General features: G+C 34.9%; 2 protein-coding genes across 3 annotated transcripts; one reads left to right on the top strand and one right to left on the bottom strand.

The window, feature by feature from the left end:
- Nucleotides 1–600: 600 nt before the first annotated feature.
- Nucleotides 601–5,098, top strand: LOC143462132 (CD63 antigen-like). 2 transcript variants are annotated; one of them, XM_076960174.1, is made up of 8 exons: nucleotides 601–837; nucleotides 1,166–1,375; nucleotides 1,549–1,623; nucleotides 2,033–2,131; nucleotides 2,254–2,359; nucleotides 2,728–2,861; nucleotides 4,097–4,180; nucleotides 4,267–5,098. In XM_076960174.1, exons 1-8 carry the CDS (start codon nucleotides 784–786, stop codon nucleotides 4,312–4,314), a joined length of 810 nt encoding a protein of 269 aa, XP_076816289.1. In that variant the 5' UTR covers nucleotides 601–783; the 3' UTR covers nucleotides 4,315–5,098. The 2 variants fall into 2 exon arrangements, with proteins under 2 accessions (XP_076816289.1, XP_076816290.1); XM_076960175.1 differs by having other exon boundaries at nucleotides 707–859.
- Nucleotides 5,099–5,309: 211 nt separating this feature from the next.
- Nucleotides 5,310–14,613, bottom strand: LOC143462130 (trichoplein keratin filament-binding protein-like). The gene is made up of 12 exons (XM_076960173.1): nucleotides 14,598–14,613; nucleotides 13,498–13,729; nucleotides 11,816–11,983; nucleotides 11,531–11,573; nucleotides 10,852–10,977; nucleotides 10,065–10,214; nucleotides 9,825–9,964; nucleotides 9,552–9,726; nucleotides 9,279–9,422; nucleotides 8,788–8,951; nucleotides 6,648–6,813; nucleotides 5,310–5,561 (listed from the first exon to the last, which is right to left on the bottom strand). The coding sequence occupies exons 2-12, from the start codon at nucleotides 13,686–13,688 to the stop codon at nucleotides 5,526–5,528; spliced, it is 1,503 nt and encodes a 500-aa protein (XP_076816288.1). The 5' UTR covers nucleotides 13,689–13,729; nucleotides 14,598–14,613; the 3' UTR covers nucleotides 5,310–5,525.
- Nucleotides 14,614–16,020: the final 1,407 nt, after the last annotated feature.

The following is a 16,020-nucleotide window of genomic DNA, read 5'->3' as shown; positions in this document are numbered from 1 at the left end:
GTTAGAAAGTCAGGGTAATTACAAATTCGTTTAATCAGGTTTAGTTTTTCCATGAAATGTGATGAAATAGGTATTTAAATTTTACCATGACATACATGAGCGTGGGTTTGTGTTCTTTTTTATATTGCGGAAATTGCTGTCAGAACGGTTAACTTGCAATCGCAGTTAGAAGCATAGTGTATGCCACTGTGCTAAAAAGCTGAGGTCAGCCACTTTCGTATTCATCGTAAGGAGGCTGTTGTTGGAAACCAGCAAAACGTTTAGCACAGCGTTGGTCAAATTTGAAACGACTAAAGCCACAGAACGCAGTGAACTTGGTTACCGGTTCCCTGGCTACTTATTCATTATGACCAACTTTATACACAGATAGGTAACTCAATAAGAATCCAGATAACCGGTAACCAGCTTTACCCCAGTAAGCGACAGAAGGTATGGAAACACTACGCATAAAAGCAGGTTAAATTCTGCTAATCAATGAATAGCCGAAGTTGAAAGCACAACGAAGAAGTTGAAAACTTTGAATGATTTCCGGTATTTTGTGCTGGTGAAAAATGTTTGACGTCTTACATTCAGAAGGAGAAATATTTTGTGACTGCATCGTCGATGCTCCGCACGTTTGAAAATAAATCCTTTTGAATGCTTGACGTGCAACACAAACTTGCAATCGCGTTTTCTGTTTTTCTGGTTTATTTCTAATATCCTTCAATTTCAGTTTAATTAGACATAATTGAATATTGTAATCTCTTTTAAAGTTTTTTAAAAGTTTTACTCACAACAACAAAAATGGGAGAAAAAGGGGCAAAAATTTGTTTGGTGTCTTTCAACGTCATTTGTTTGGTATGTAGATGAACTGGGTACGGTAAGGAATCTTTTAAGCTTACATTTGAGCAACACCTATATTTGTTGGTATCACTAACATAAATATTATAAATTTAACAACTAAGTGCATTTTTTCAAGTTAATTCAATAAAAAAGTAAGAACAATATATAACAATTTTAAGAGTAAAATTATTGTGTGAAATTTATATAGTGGAGATACCAAAATAAACGACAAGTAGTTACTGTTATTTATACAAATCAAACCTGTAGTTTTTGTACTATATCAAGTCCTTTAAAACTTTGTGACATTTGTAACAGGTTTAAAATAAAGTGTTATACATTATAGATGGCTGGAGTGGCAATGTTTACCGGTGGCCTACTACTCGAGTACACCGATGTTGGAAAAAGCATTCTAATGACACTGTCGCCTACAATTACATCATCACAGCTGGGTGCGGTTGGTGTTGCTCTTATTGCTTTGGGTGCCTTTGTCATTTTGGTCTCATTTGTTGGGTGCTGTGGTGCAGTGTCAGAAAGCAGGGGCATGCTTGGACTGGTATATTATCATCAAAATAGATATTTTTTCTTAAATATGGTTTACATTATTGTCATAGTTTCAACTTATATCCATAACAGGCCGCCCAGGTATACTAAGTTGCATTAACGTCAAACCTGAACGTTTTGTAACAACAATCACTTGGCCTAATGCCTATGATTATCTTTTTGCAGTACTTTGTTGCATTGCTTTTTTTGCTGCTGGGCCAAGTAGCAGTCACCGTGGTCGCGTTTGTGTATGGATATCAGGTAAAAATGACTTTTATAATAATTTGCGTCAGGTGTACTAAATATCAGCCAACAATGAGTGTTGGTTTTCAGTTTTTTGACTAAACTTGCAATCAAGTGGTGGGAAGTAGTAAAATTAAGTGGCCCTTTGTTGTTGTAGCTTACTTCCTATAGCTTATGCTATAGTTAACTATAATTTATAACCTATTGTTTAATTTATATTTCGGCACTCTCGTTATTCGTTGAAAACCTCATGTAAAACCACTTGCATTGCAGTGTTTAGGCGTATGGATTGTAGACACCTCTTTCGGGAAAACTATGACACTTCCTTTCAACAGCAAACGTTAATTTGCCTAAAACCGTTTTATTTAGAAAAACTGTGAAATGTTCACTGCAAGAAGATTAAAACGCATCCATTTATATTTTAAAGGGATTTGCAACAGACATTGATACTCAGCTAACTACATATATCGTTGGCAACGGAACCGTTAGCAGCGAGCAAGCTGTCCTAGATACCGTCCAGCAGTTTGTAAGTGTGATCTTATATTGTATTGATTATATGAAGTGTGATTATGACGTTCGGTTAGTCGAGTTTTCAGCGACAACCTACATATTTTAGTTCGATGACATCACACCGAGTTGCTTTCTTAGTTTCAGTGTTGTGGCTCCAATGGAATTAACGACTACGAAAAATTTTACCCTGTACGAAACGAAACCGTCGTTGTCCCAGTTTCAACATCTATAAATGCTACAAATGGTAAGGGTTGTAAGGATAATATTTTAAACAAGATAAATGTTTTGTGAATTACTTTTTCCGGCCCAAATGTGGTTAGCTTTAAATTCTAGATCTCCAAAAACCTTATTTGAATGGTATCTATAGTGGGTTAGCTACTGCCCAAATAACCAAAACTATAAAAACAATAGCTCTTTATTTCAAAACTTCCGCTGGGAAATTCTTCTCGGTCTTATGTTACTGTATAAGCTGTTAGAACATGATTAGAAACGTTTCCTCATACTGTACATTAAGTATCAGTTTTTCATTTTCTTCCGCCTTTATATTGTATTCAAGTTGTTCGTATTCTACACGTTTTCTCCAACGAGCATAGTTTTTCCATCTTGTTACAGTTCCTGCAACTTACTTTAATCATACCTGGCCTGACAGCTGTTGCATATCGGTTGGAAAGTCTTATAAAGACTTGATAATGTGCAAAAATGTCTCACTGCCAAAATCTACTCTGACAAACTATGTAAACACTGAGGTATGTTTAAAAGTTTAAGAAAATGTATTCCTATTCGAAAAAAGTCTCACTGACATCATTCAAATAGATAGCTTTGATGTGCGTTTACTCACTTTTACGTATATAATTAATTAGCCTAATAAAGAATATAGCCTTATGGCTTATGGCAGAATGTACTGTTAATACCTTATGGCAGAATGTACTGTTACTGTAATACCTGTACCTTATGTAATGTAATGTTAATACCTGTACCTTAGTGTAATGTACTGTTAATACCTGTACCTTATGGCAGAATGTACTGTTACTGTACGGGTGTAACGACTCGCCTTACAATTCTACGTAGTAGGCTACCACAGAAGTAAAGTATTCACAGCACAGTACATACACGAGAGCTCTTATCACCGATTGAGATGCGAGTTGGCCAAATTTCTTTGGCTGATACAGTATTAGCAAAGTGGAAGGCGAGCCCAATTAGGATTACTGCATGGGTTTCAACAAATATGGCGAAGTCTGCGTTACATTTATGGCGTTTGAAACAAAATTTGTGTTTGTTGCTCTAAACTCCACAATGCTAAAGTGCTAACTACTCAATGCTAAGGTTATCTGGACACCTGAAAAAAATGCGGCAGTGCACAGATCAGATGTTTTGAGTATACAAGTGAGTTGCAATAAGGTCATAACACTTTTTCCGAATTCTGAACAATTCCATTAATAAAGTCAAAAAAGGACTAAATTGCGATCGTTTGAAAACATGACTAGATCTCTGGTTTATGTAGATTCTTTACAACTACTCCTTCACCACGAGTGCTTTTCGTATACTCATGGATAGTGGTCGAAAAAAGAGAGTGAAAGATCTCGTTTAGACGCCGTTACGGCTCCGAGAAATAGCAATATCTGAATCCAACAGAAGTTGCGTGTCTTTCTCTGTTGAAGTACCAACTCGATGCTCACAAAGCTAAAACCTACGAGCGTATTAAAAGTTATCTATTGTACAATTAACGGATACAGCCCCCAAAATCGAACTGAACAAATGTAATGGATGAATATACCTACAACGCTAGCGATTTAAAAACAAAGGTAGGCTAATAAACATATTAAAGGAAAAAACATGAGAAATGTGGAAATAAACACAAAAAAAAAGAAAACTGCCCATTCAAAGTGCAGTGGTGCTAACCACCACAAGGTCACCTACAGCATAATGTGATCTATTTTGAAAAACGGGGCGTTGAACTAAACCACCCGTTTTTGCTGCACAGGGCTGCACGTTGGAGATACAAAAATTCGTCAAGGACAATCTACTAATCATTGGTGTAGCGGCTGCTGGAATCGCCGTTATTGAGGTGTGTTTCAGTTCATACATTAGCTTGATACATCAGTTATTCTTAAACATTATACCGAATTAAGACAAGTATTCCTTATGTTTTAGGTTATAGCTATGATAACTTCCTGCTCTCTTCGAAAAGAGCTTGATTGATGAAATAGTCCAAAACAGTTACAAAGTCATTGTCTAATTTTCACGAAAGCGCTTCAACATTTTATAAAGCCACCATTTTTCCAGCGTAAAAGAATCGTCAATGGCGATAAAGATGTGAATCAGTTAAAAAATTTACCAAAATTATTATTTTAGCGGTATTAGGCTACTCTAAATTTAAAGAAAACATTTAATTATTGTGCCAGGTACTTGTACTGTACTCGCATGTGCTGGAGACTACACGCTTATAATTTTCTTGTTGTTTTTGGCATTATTAAAGAAAAAACGTTTTATCACTGGGGAATGGTTCTCTGCAGTAAAATCTAATTGCACCTAAGAGGAAGATTTATTTGTTTGCAATTAAATAACGTTTTATTTAAACATGAAATAGCAGATTTAAAAAATAATTGCAATTAACCCAGTTAAAAAATGTTAACATAGCCTACGACAAAGGATTTTTAGAGGTGTTGTGGTCAGCAGTCTTAGAAACGTTTTTTTATTTCATTTGACAATTTGTCATATTGGATGAAGGATGATACTGCTAGTTAAATCCTGTTTACTGAAGAGGTTCTATCTTTCTCAAAATTTGTTGTTGATTTGCTGTTTGTTCTAGCCTGCAACCCTTTTCACCATTTTAATCATCTTTTTTAACTTGTTATGATTATGCATTTTAACGAACTTCCGTGATGTATTGTCTATCACATGTTGCGACGCTGTTTTTTGTCAGACGTCAGTTAATATTAGTTATTTAGCGCGTGGTTATAAAATATATGCTGTAATGATTTTACCAATTTTTTGCTATCGTCTTCCGAAACACGCAGAAAGGACCATTTACCTCACATTATCTCCCGTTGGCTAGCCCTGCATTTGCTACATTTGTTTTGTCCAACTAAACCCTTCGGATCTAATTGTAGACTAACTGACTCTTAATATGAAGAGAAATTTAACCCTTTTCATACTTCAACTGTCCTATAACACAGTGTTAAACGAAGCCGTGGTATCATCACAAAGTACACTTCTATTTATCACAAAATCAAAACTATATGAAAGATCTCACAGTATATTCCCATAGTTAATGCAATAGAACATAGCCTACTATAATAAACAAATCTGATAAAAAATTGCATTAACAAGATGAGTGAAAAGTGTCGGAGCGGAGAGCGTATACGACTTGAATCATGATTGAAAGATGATTGCCAGATGGAGGTAACAAATTAATCCCAGGCTAACCTGCTCGATCTCGGTCGTCTCTAAACATTGAATGGAATGCATTAGATATTAAAGAGCGATAAAACCGTGAAGGGGTAACACAAAACACAGATTTTTATAAACTCCATGTATTCTTAAACGATAAAAGCTACAAGAAGCGATTGCCTTCAGGCCAATTTGCGCCCATAAAGTTACAAGAATTCATTGTAACACAACCAAGGACAAGCAAAATGTTTCAAGAAGTATGAGAGGACAGAATGTGAATAATCGTAGTGGGACATAATCCCAAAAAAGTTCTCTTTTCAAAATTCCTTCCAGAAACTGGAAGCCTTTAGTTGCTAAAGGTTCTGGGAAAATTTCGTCTTTTAGCTTATGACTTGAATGGATACAATATTGGAATAGCAGGGTTCTTTGAAGTTATATGGACAGGAAAAAGTTAATTTTCCGCTCAAAATAACTATACAGTGTTTTACTCTGGCCTGAAAGAGGAAAAGAACGTGGAGTGGCATTGATGATGAGGGAAAAAAGTACCTAAATGTGTTCTCAACTATAGGTTATAACCCTGTCAGCGACTGCGTTATTTCTAACTAGAACACCCAAGAAAGACGGTGTAATAATTATTGGTGACATCAACGCAAAAGTAGGAAACATGTCATTAAACACTTATGCTGTTGGTAGGGCAATTTTTTTCAATAAAGTCAACTTTAGGGGTAAAAGAGAATGACGAAAAAAAGTAGATAAGACGTTTGATGGTAGTAAGGCATAAGGTTAACAAAGTTATAAATTGAATAAAAAAAATCAATTTTTATTTAAATCAATCAGGTAATAAAATCAAATTTTTATGAAATACGTTTAATCAAAATCTTGGCTTAAAAACAATATGAAAGGAAAAAGCTGGACCACTTTAGACCAAACTGAAAATTTTTTCGACATTATGGAAAGATGTGTAGAAGGACGAAGAGCAAGAGGAAGACAAAGCAAAATGGACAGACATTATAACAGAGTAGAGTGGGAGAGTAACTGTAAGTATGGCAAAGGTTGGAAGTATAGCAACAGACAGAGAAGGGTGGCGGGCTTTCATTAAAGCACAGTAGTGTATGATATATGTTGTTGTTAGAGTGATTTACCTGTTGAACAAATCCAAGATGTTTCATCCTTGCAACTTCCTCACTCATTGCTCTCTCATACTCCTCTTTCTCTTTTTTCTCTCTCTCCTGCACCCGAGCTGTTTCATCAATGATAGCCCGTTTCTGGTGTTCACGTTCTGTCATCTGATGATCCAGTTCCTCATGCCTGATGATCAAAAATGTATTGGACATAATTTACTTAGAAATCAAAAAATTAGATAAGATCTAGCTAAAATTAATTGGCGTTATGTATGACTGATTTAAAAATAAGTTGCTTAAACACATATTTTTATCAAAATGTGGTATCGAAATCTTTATCCTTAGACTGAAGAGTCTTTCCTTGACTTGGCAATGATCCTTCATTGCTCGAACCCCAGTAAGTATGCTTGTCTTTATACAAATTCTGATAACACAAACACATTTTTTATCTGTTTTATGCATTTTTATTTAATTTAGGTTTATAGTGTCCCAAGTGGGATTTTTCAAAAACAAGGCTTTTGCAACTTCACTGCATAATGAAGCAACAAACAATAATGGGTTTTTATACTATTATATTCACCCTAAAAGTGATGGTTAATGCATTTTCATTGTTTTAAGGTTTACATGGTTCTACTTTGAAAACTGTTAATTTGATATTTTATTATAATCATTCAAAGTAGCTTCGTTCAGACAATTGCTTGTGAGGTTAACATGTGACTGATTGCTCTTTGATTGATGCTATGTTGTTAGTTTTGTTATTTTGCTACTTTTGGTATTTTCGGTTACTTCAGCTTTTAACGGCTTTTTCTTAACTATTTATCTATTGTGTCAATCAAAGTTTAGTTTAAGGGACGATCACAAACGGACTATTTGACATGATATGGGCCAGACCTCTGAACTTCATAACTTCAACTACAATAACAATAACAAATTAAGCATACCCATAACTTATTAGATTCTAGCTTTTTATAACTGTTTTTTAGCAGTTGGGGTCTATTGGCCCATCAGATTATTATATTATTCAAACAAAACTCAGATAAAAATACAGAGTGACACGCATTATTATGACAATGACATCACAATAGTTACTTGCTTGAAAGCAAATGTTTGAAAAGGAAGTGAAAATACAACAACAGCCCACTAAACTATAATAAGTGTAATAAATCTTTCCAAAGGACGCATCATAAATTTCCCACATACGCAATACAAAAATACTTGGCCTCTTTCTAAAAAATCTGGTACTGCCAAAAAGAAGCATTCCAAACTACATCCAAACATGTATAATCGGAACACCAGGTAGATATAGACCAACCTGCGGCACTTTCGTTTATATTGTATTTGTGCTTTTTAGGGTGTACACTGTACGTGTACAGTATAACTCGCATGAATATGCTTAAGTCAACTTTGGCTCAGATTTTCTAATTCACCTGCTTCGTTCGAACCGCTGTTGGGAAGTGCGTGCTCAGTCCTGTGTGAAACTGTTTATGTCGTCAAGATGGCCCTGTTCGTCAGAATGGCGTTTTTAAATGTAGCTGAACAAAGGTGTGTATGTGAGTGAGGAAGAGACGGTGTGATATTTATGTGTATGATGTGGCTGTTTGCGGTTAAAACAGTAAAAATGAGGCTCTTAGTCTCTGACTGATTGGCCACCGCTGATACAGACTATCATGTTTTGTTGTTTGTTCTCAATTTTATTTTGTTTCTCAGTTAGTGGCAGGTGAATGGAGACTGAAAAAATTAAAATAGTAGCAGCTAAGAACAACAGTGTAGATTGGGGTTCACTTTAATTGGTGATATTTCTCAAAGTTATTCTGCAGGCCAAATTGAAATCTTTGTTGTTTTGTTTTTTATTTGTGAGCCGTATGTTTGACACATCCAACAATACAGATGTGTTAAAAGTCTATTAGAACATGCCAATGAGAGATAAAGACCTCAGTTGTATTTCCCTAACATAGATTTTGCAGTCTGGCTTTTCAAAATCGGTCAATGATTGGAAAAAGTAGACAAACACATGAATGTAGAATCAAAAATGATTAAGGACAAAACTGAACGCTGATTAAATCAACTTCGAAGTTATACTTTATTGATTTAAAATATTTTGTCATTGTTTTCATCCTACTGACTGACAGAGAATTTATTCACACTTTACGCCTAAACCAACCTCATTTGCTTTCTTCGTTCTGTTTCCTGCTTCTCTTTTCTAGCAGTATGTTGGGCATCCTCGAGACAAAGCAAGAGTTCTTCACGCTCATGAAGAAGTTCCTGTTGTTGTTGGCGATTATCTTCTGCACGATCCTTCATTTGTTGAGACCTTTCACCAAGCACCTGACGCAGTTACAAAACCACAGTATCACCATAAGTCTTCACTCCAAGCTTGTGAATGTGCCCACTTAATTTGTATACAGTTTGCCAAGCTAACACATGACAAACGTACAAAATACTCAAAAGTTAACTAATTCCATAAAAATTTTGTGGTATAAACAACTGCTGCACATAATCATTTGCTGCTAATAAAAAGCCACACAGTGCACAATGCCCATATTTAATGGACATGCCCAGCAAAAAATAAAAAAATTTACAACCGCTATCATAAATGTTAAAATGAAGTTAATGCTGTTGAAAGTGATAGCTTAATCAGTAGCACATTACTACCTCTGCCATGAGTCTCTCTCGTGCCAATCGCTCTTTTCTCCATTCTTCTTCACGCTGCTCCCAAACTCTCCTTGCTTCTTCTCTGTAAATAAGATCAAGCTCTGCCTCACGTTCTTTCTCCAATTTCAGTTGTTGTTCAAGAACCTTCAAATAAAAAACAAATTCTTCACATAATTTATTATGGATATAAAAAAATTGTATTGCTAATATTGCAGTTTCAGAAGTTTAGTGTTCCAGGAGAATTGTTGTAATACTGATATTATCAGCTCAAACCTGCTTCATCCATTCAACATCTTCTTTAGCTTTTTGTTGACGAGCAGTCTGCACTTCCTTGCTCTTTTTCTCTTCTTCCTGCAGCTTTCTGAGAATTTCTCGGTCAAATTCAAGTTCCTCTTGAATCTGCTGGGCTCTTCTTCGAAGTTGTGCTTTGTACTGGTGATGAAGAAATCTAAAGAAAGATGAGATTTGTGCCACGCAACAACAACCACGCCGATAACAACTTTACTATGTTTGATATAAATAAAAAAACGCTAATACATGACCAACCTCTGCAACTGGCCTTTCTTCCTTTGTTCTTCAACTTTTCCACGTTCTTCCTGAAGTTTTTCCAACTCCCACTGTTCACGCAATATCTCTTCCTCTTCCCTTTGTAGTAAAGCAGCTTGTTGTTCACGAGCTTTAAGTTCCTAATGAAGTAATGAAATTTATTTTAATACCACTAGTGTGATGATGAATAAAACACTAATTCAATGAACAATTAAAAAATGTATGTTTTCTTTAATGTACCGCCATTTGTTGCTGTAATATTCGAGCTCGTTCTTTTTCCTCTTGCAATCGTTGTGCTTCTTTTTTCTTTATTTCTTCGAGTGCCTTTATCCTGGCTTCTTCATACTGATTTGCATACTTAACTTCTTCTACATTTTCCTTTTTAAAGGCCTTAAAATAAATGAACAAGCATCAAAGTTGCATTGTTGTAAAGCAATTGCTGGTTAATGCAGCTAACACAAACTTTGTTTGCAGATGTACTTTTACATGATACACCTGACAACAATTCAGGTTTTTATAAAGTTTGATTTTGGAAAATAGTAAGAAATTTTAAGAGATTGCCAGATTTAACTGCTCATTTTCTACAAATATAAATTTTGAGAGAACTTTGTGCAAATTTAAAAGACTGTTTTGGTCCCTAAAATACCTGAAAAGCATTGCAAAAAATATTGTGATATCCTATTTAGATAGTCAGCTTGAATCTGAGCAGCTAGTGCAAACTTATCTGACAGGTGTGTACTTGGCCATTGTTAACATGATTTTTCTGTTATGTTCAACAACAAGAGCTAGAAAAAACTTGAAAATAGCAAACTGCAGAGTTACGTAAAACAACGAAATTTTTATTCTGTCTTGATCTGTTTTGATTTTTATAACACATAAATAGTTTTTAAATTTGAACTTAGAATTTCTGAAAAGTTTTTTTGCATACTTAACCGAGTGCATTTGTGAAGTGGAAGAGAACTATACTGCAATGATAGGAAGATACATCTCTACAATTACTAATGACAAAAAATTATAACAACAGTACTTCTTGTTTTCTTTGAGTTTGCTCTCCCCATGCTTCCTTAACATGTTCTCTATGTATTTCACTTTGCAGCATTCGAAGTTCTGGATTGTTTTCTTTCCAGTGTTCATATAATTTTTCTTGGGCAAGCTATTACAATAAAATTACTCAAATATCGCATATTTGTAAACTATATCTTCAAATGTACTTCAAACTGATAATAATAATAATACTATAAAATAAATACAAAAGCACTCAAAGTGCATATCTTCAGCAAGGCATTTCATTACTTACAAACGTCATTGTCAGAAATTAACTGTACTGTAGTTTTATTCAATATGTTCCTATTTTATCCAACTATACTACGCAGTGGTTTGTATTTATTTGCCTTTTTATTCAGCTTATTGTCAAAGCAGCAAAATTTCTTTGTTTTTGAAAGACTGCCTTGTAGCCTACACCTAACCTAATAATAAGAACACCACATACAAACCAACTTTCTAATGAAAATTTACCAATAATCATTCTTTCTTCCAGCATATCTGACAACAGGCTGTATGGCCTAAGCTCGATGAAATTTGAGTTGGGTTGCCTCTTATTATTTACTAATTACCCGATGTGGCTAATATTCAATGTCACCAACAAACAAAACCTAATGAAAACATAACCACCTTGGTGGAAACAACAATTATTTATAATAATGTACCTGTTTCCTTTTCTCTTCCCTTGCAGACTTTAGGTTTTCCGACCTGCAGTTAATTTTGTTTATATTGTGATCAAGCATATACCACAAGCACCCAACAAAACATACACAACTAATAATTTGTTTAATATATTACAGTATTATTACTAAACAAATTTTACATATACAAAACATATCAAAAAATTAATTTTGACTTTCTAAAAGCTGTCAAAAATCCTTGTTTTTTAAAAACTTTTATGAATATTTAAACAACGTATTTATATTCTTGCCATCTTGCAGGGTTATCACCTTTCTTGCATTTCTTGTAAACGAGAGTAATTTCCTGCAGAAAGTCTTTGAAGTTCGGCTTCATATCTAAGGTTTTCTTCACAAAGAAGCTTCTGTAACTTCATTCGTCGTTTGTGGAGTGCTGTGGCTTTTCGATTCTTTTCTTCTAGTGTGGCATAGGCATCCATGCTGAATCAGAAAGACCAACATTTGATATGTATATATATATATATAAAAAGCCCACTCCCAAAGCAAAAAATAAATCGACAATAAAGGTAATAATTTAAACAAACTTTTGTGTTTGGTCAAAGTTTCTGCAAATAATCTGGGCTTTTGGCAGTTCTAACCTATGAGGTGTTGTAAACTAATGCTTTTCAACGAGTGGACTGCAGTCTATTCTACTGGAAAGCTATTTCAGGTGGGCTGCTAAGCACAGAAAAAAGTTACAGTACAACAAGGACATTCAGAACTTGGGGGTTAACATAAACACATATTTTAAAAAGACTGTTTTTAATTTGACTCAGTTCTGTTCTGACTAAAAGATATTGTAAGTAAAAGTGTACCAGGAGTTTAAAGCAGTTGAGAAGCACTGCCCTAAACAATAGAAGTCTGACGAAAGACCACTAATTTAAAGACCAAAGCATAACTGAATGCTATCAAAAGAAATAAATCAAAAGATGTGCTTGCAACTAGCAACACATAATCAACAGTTTTCAGTTTAACATGGTATAACCTTTCAAATAATATTTATATGTCTCTGTATAAAACCTCTTGGTCAGCAAAACATGTCTTCACACTTTTTCACCAGTTAAAACATTTTCTATCTGCCACATAACAAGCTGTACACATACTGTTTACTCATACATGACAAGAGGAGCAAAATGCAATAAATAAACAAAGCCGGGAGAAGCATTGACCTACTATCTTTTGGTTTTATACTGCAAACCATGCACTTACTTTACAGCAGAAATCCTATTTAATTTTGAAATCTACCACACAAAAATGAAAATTTTGCCAAATTTTTCCTGATTTATTCTAGATTCGGCAAACTAGTTGCTAATGCTAACTGTATTTTTCATACATAAGGGTGCTCAAAAAAGATTGCTTTGTAGAAAGAAAACTCTTGATAAATGCTTTCATTCCAAATGCTAAAATGAAAGAAATTGAAACAGAGCTAACAAAGTGGTAAAAATTTAAAAAACAACAAAAACTTGAAAATGTATATACAGTAGAACCTGGCTAATTTCACACATCTAGAGTATTACAAACGAAATTGTGCCGAATTGCCAAAATATGCCACAAGATAATAACACATAAACACGCATAAAACACATTCACACAATTAAATGAGTTCATCCATACCTATACAGTAGGTTAGTAGCTTATAAAAACACTCTCATCCAAACAATCAAAATATGTTTACTACAAACTCACAAATTCACGCAATTAATATGAGTTGGGGGTGAAAGAAAGGTATCAAAGTAATGAAGTTGTCGAATTAAACATTGAAATGTACATAATTCTGCCTGGACCAACAAAAATAATAGAACTTGAGCAAGTTCTACTGTGCTTGGAGTCTAAGCCCGGCATACAAAATGGGCCAGATATTTAAAGGGTCAATGCAGTTTATATAAATTAGAATTTAATTTAAAATTATAATTTGCAGTTAACCCTACATAACAGCCTGTGCTTATCCAAAGTACCTTTTTCTGTATGAAACATCTGAAGTTAGAGAACCACGGATATTATTTTTCATATTTTGACCTTTGTAGTAACTTGCCACAACATCCCACTGGTGTCGAAATTTCTGATGCTGTTCATGGATTCTGGACAATTGCCGTTCAACATGTTGATGCTTCAGCGCCCACGGAGAGGGGATAGTGGGAAGAGCCATTAATAAAAAGTGACCGATTTTGCAGATAACAATAAATGACGCTGTAAAAACACAAATGCACGATGTAAGATGTTTGATTGTATATCTTTTATAATTATATAACAGTATGTTTGCAATGTCCACTTAACAACATTGCTTGCATAAGGACAAACATAGCCTCATTTTATAAAACAGATCTATGTGGTGACTTACCAGTAATGAATATTAACAAACAACACTGGTCGAATTGAAAAGGCGTAACAAAATAGATTATTGTACTTAATTTAATTTGTTCCCGGCAAAAAAAGGTGCCAATGTAAATGAATTGTCGAACGAGCTAGTTACTACTAAAAATCACACAAGTTTTGCTCAAACCAATGAAAATGTAACAAATTAAGCAAACTCCACAACTGAATAAAACCAACTTAGGCGAGTTCTACTGTATTTGGATTCGAGGGATTAAAAATTAGATTACTTTTAAAATACTTTCACCTGAATTGTTGAGTTTAAGCAATGAAGAATACTGATTTAGACTCGACTACAAATTATGGCAGTTTTTTATTCAAAATCATGCAAAGACACAAATTTTGGTTTGAAGCCGTGCACTGAAGCTTCGAATCTTTACTTACAAAATTTATTTTAAATTAGCTTTCAAATAGCCGAGTGTTTCCTGTTTTTTTTTTTGTAGAGACATTGGTTTTAAACACTTATGCAGTAGAAATGGGAGCGAATGTTGGATTTTCACTGATTTTCAATAAACCCTTTCTGATTTACTTTCTGGTTGGCAAAATTTTTTCGATCGCTTATACTTAACAATAAAAAATGTCAAACCAGTGCATAGGATTCAAACCACTGTAAAATAAGAACTAGGCAACATATCATACTACCAAAAAAGTTTTTTACGCTTGAAAAAAATCATATGCAAATCACCTGAGCGAAAACTTTACAATCCAATAGCCAGAATGCTTGTAATTTAAAAAAGAATCAAAGTGAGTCGGCAATTTCCATTGTTAAGTATAAGCGATCGAAAAAATCTTGCCACCCAAAACAGAATGGCGGCGGTAACTCAGAAAGGGTCTATTTCAGACTTTTAGTATGTCCTCAAAAGTTACTGTTTCCTTTTTCTTTTAGAAACACCGGTTTGCCTTGGTGTACAAAGCCATTTTCGAAAAAAACTAAGGGTGTTCTCTTGCCGTACTCGGTAGTCTGAAGTGCGCCTATATGTCAAACTCTGCAGCCTGGAGCGGTAAAAAATCATCACCAAGTTAATATCGGCAAAGCCTTTTCACATTGTGAGGTGAAACAACCAATTTTTTTACCGGCTGCGCTGGTTACCTAAGCCTATACACAGTGGCGTGATTCAGCCGGTCGGACCGGTTCTTGGAATTTTAATGACCACCGCGAACCGGTTGTTAACAAACGTATGTATAGGCCGATGTGTATATCCGCCACGCATCAATATGGCATGCTGTTAGTGAGAGAACCGGATGTTAAAATATTAAAAGCATAATGAAATTGGTCTAGATGTTGGAAAAAATGTGCTAAAAGTACGAAAGTTTTCGACAAAAAATTATGTGTGCAAAAACGCAAATTTTGGCGTAAAAGCATGCACGGTAGTCTTAATTAGTCGATTCTTTGTTTATTAATTAAAAAAAGCCTAGACGTTCAAGCAAAAACATTTTCTTTATTTCTTTATTACAAATCGGGGTGAAGATAAAAAATTCGGTGTGTACGTTAATGAATCTGGTGCGTTCAGCTACCACACTTTCCACTAGGAGATGGGGCTAGCCTATGGCCTAGATACGCAAGGTTTAGCCTAGGCCCCATATCACCTGCGGGCTCCGGCCATGACAATGATCATTACTAAGGTAGCCTAGCCTAAGAACGTCGTTGAAAACCAGGGGATTTCTTTCTTAGAAATCGATAGCAGCACTATTAATCAATGGCTACGTCTAGAAGCCTAGAACTCGACTGGTCTCGAAAGCCTGTAGACAGGAAACTTCAACAGTTCAACAGAAAACATGTTTCAACCGTGACAATGGTAACTTGCACGCATGACCGGTTCTAAATAATTTCTTCTAATCTCAATTCTCAAACGTAAGATTTCAACATTAACTCTGGGTACATACATGCAACGTATTTATTGTAAATTATTTGTGAAAAAAAATTATTGTTCTTGTTGTTGTTTTTTCTTAAATTTACCTGTTGAATTCGTTTAGTGCGTGCGCTAAGGTTGCTGCCAAATTACGTGCAGTTGGCGGCTAGGCGGGCCAAAGTTAAAAATTATGTCTGCAGCGGCTTGATTGGTCTTTTCTAATCCACCATCTCTTGCAATGTGTTTTCTAACTTGTGA

Source organism: Clavelina lepadiformis, chromosome 6, assembly GCF_947623445.1.
Source record: "Clavelina lepadiformis chromosome 6, kaClaLepa1.1, whole genome shotgun sequence".
Classification (NCBI taxonomy): domain Eukaryota; kingdom Metazoa; phylum Chordata; class Ascidiacea; order Aplousobranchia; family Clavelinidae; genus Clavelina; species Clavelina lepadiformis.
Note: the sequence above shows the minus strand (reverse complement) of the source record. Positions and strands in the feature narration are given on the sequence as shown.

Excerpts from the sequence above, each read along its gene's own strand:
- LOC143462132 (XM_076960174.1), top strand. The coding sequence starts at position 784 with ATGGGAGAAAAAGGGGCAAAAATTTGTTTGGTGTCTTTCAACGTCATT. Across the intron at positions 2,360-2,727 it reads ATCTATAAATGCTACAAATG|TTCCTGCAACTTACTTTAAT; the intron begins GTAAGGGTTGTA and ends ATCTTGTTACAG. Across the intron at positions 4,181-4,266 it reads CTGGAATCGCCGTTATTGAG|GTTATAGCTATGATAACTTC; the intron begins GTGTGTTTCAGT and ends CTTATGTTTTAG.
- LOC143462130 (XM_076960173.1), bottom strand. The coding sequence starts at position 13,688 with ATGGCTCTTCCCACTATCCCCTCTCCGTGGGCGCTGAAGCATCAACAT. Across the intron at positions 11,574-11,815 it reads TTACAAGAAATGCAAGAAAG|GTCGGAAAACCTAAAGTCTG; the intron begins GTGATAACCCTG and ends AATTAACTGCAG. Across the intron at positions 9,423-9,551 it reads ATGTTGAATGGATGAAGCAG|GTTCTTGAACAACAACTGAA; the intron begins GTTTGAGCTGAT and ends TTTTATTTGAAG.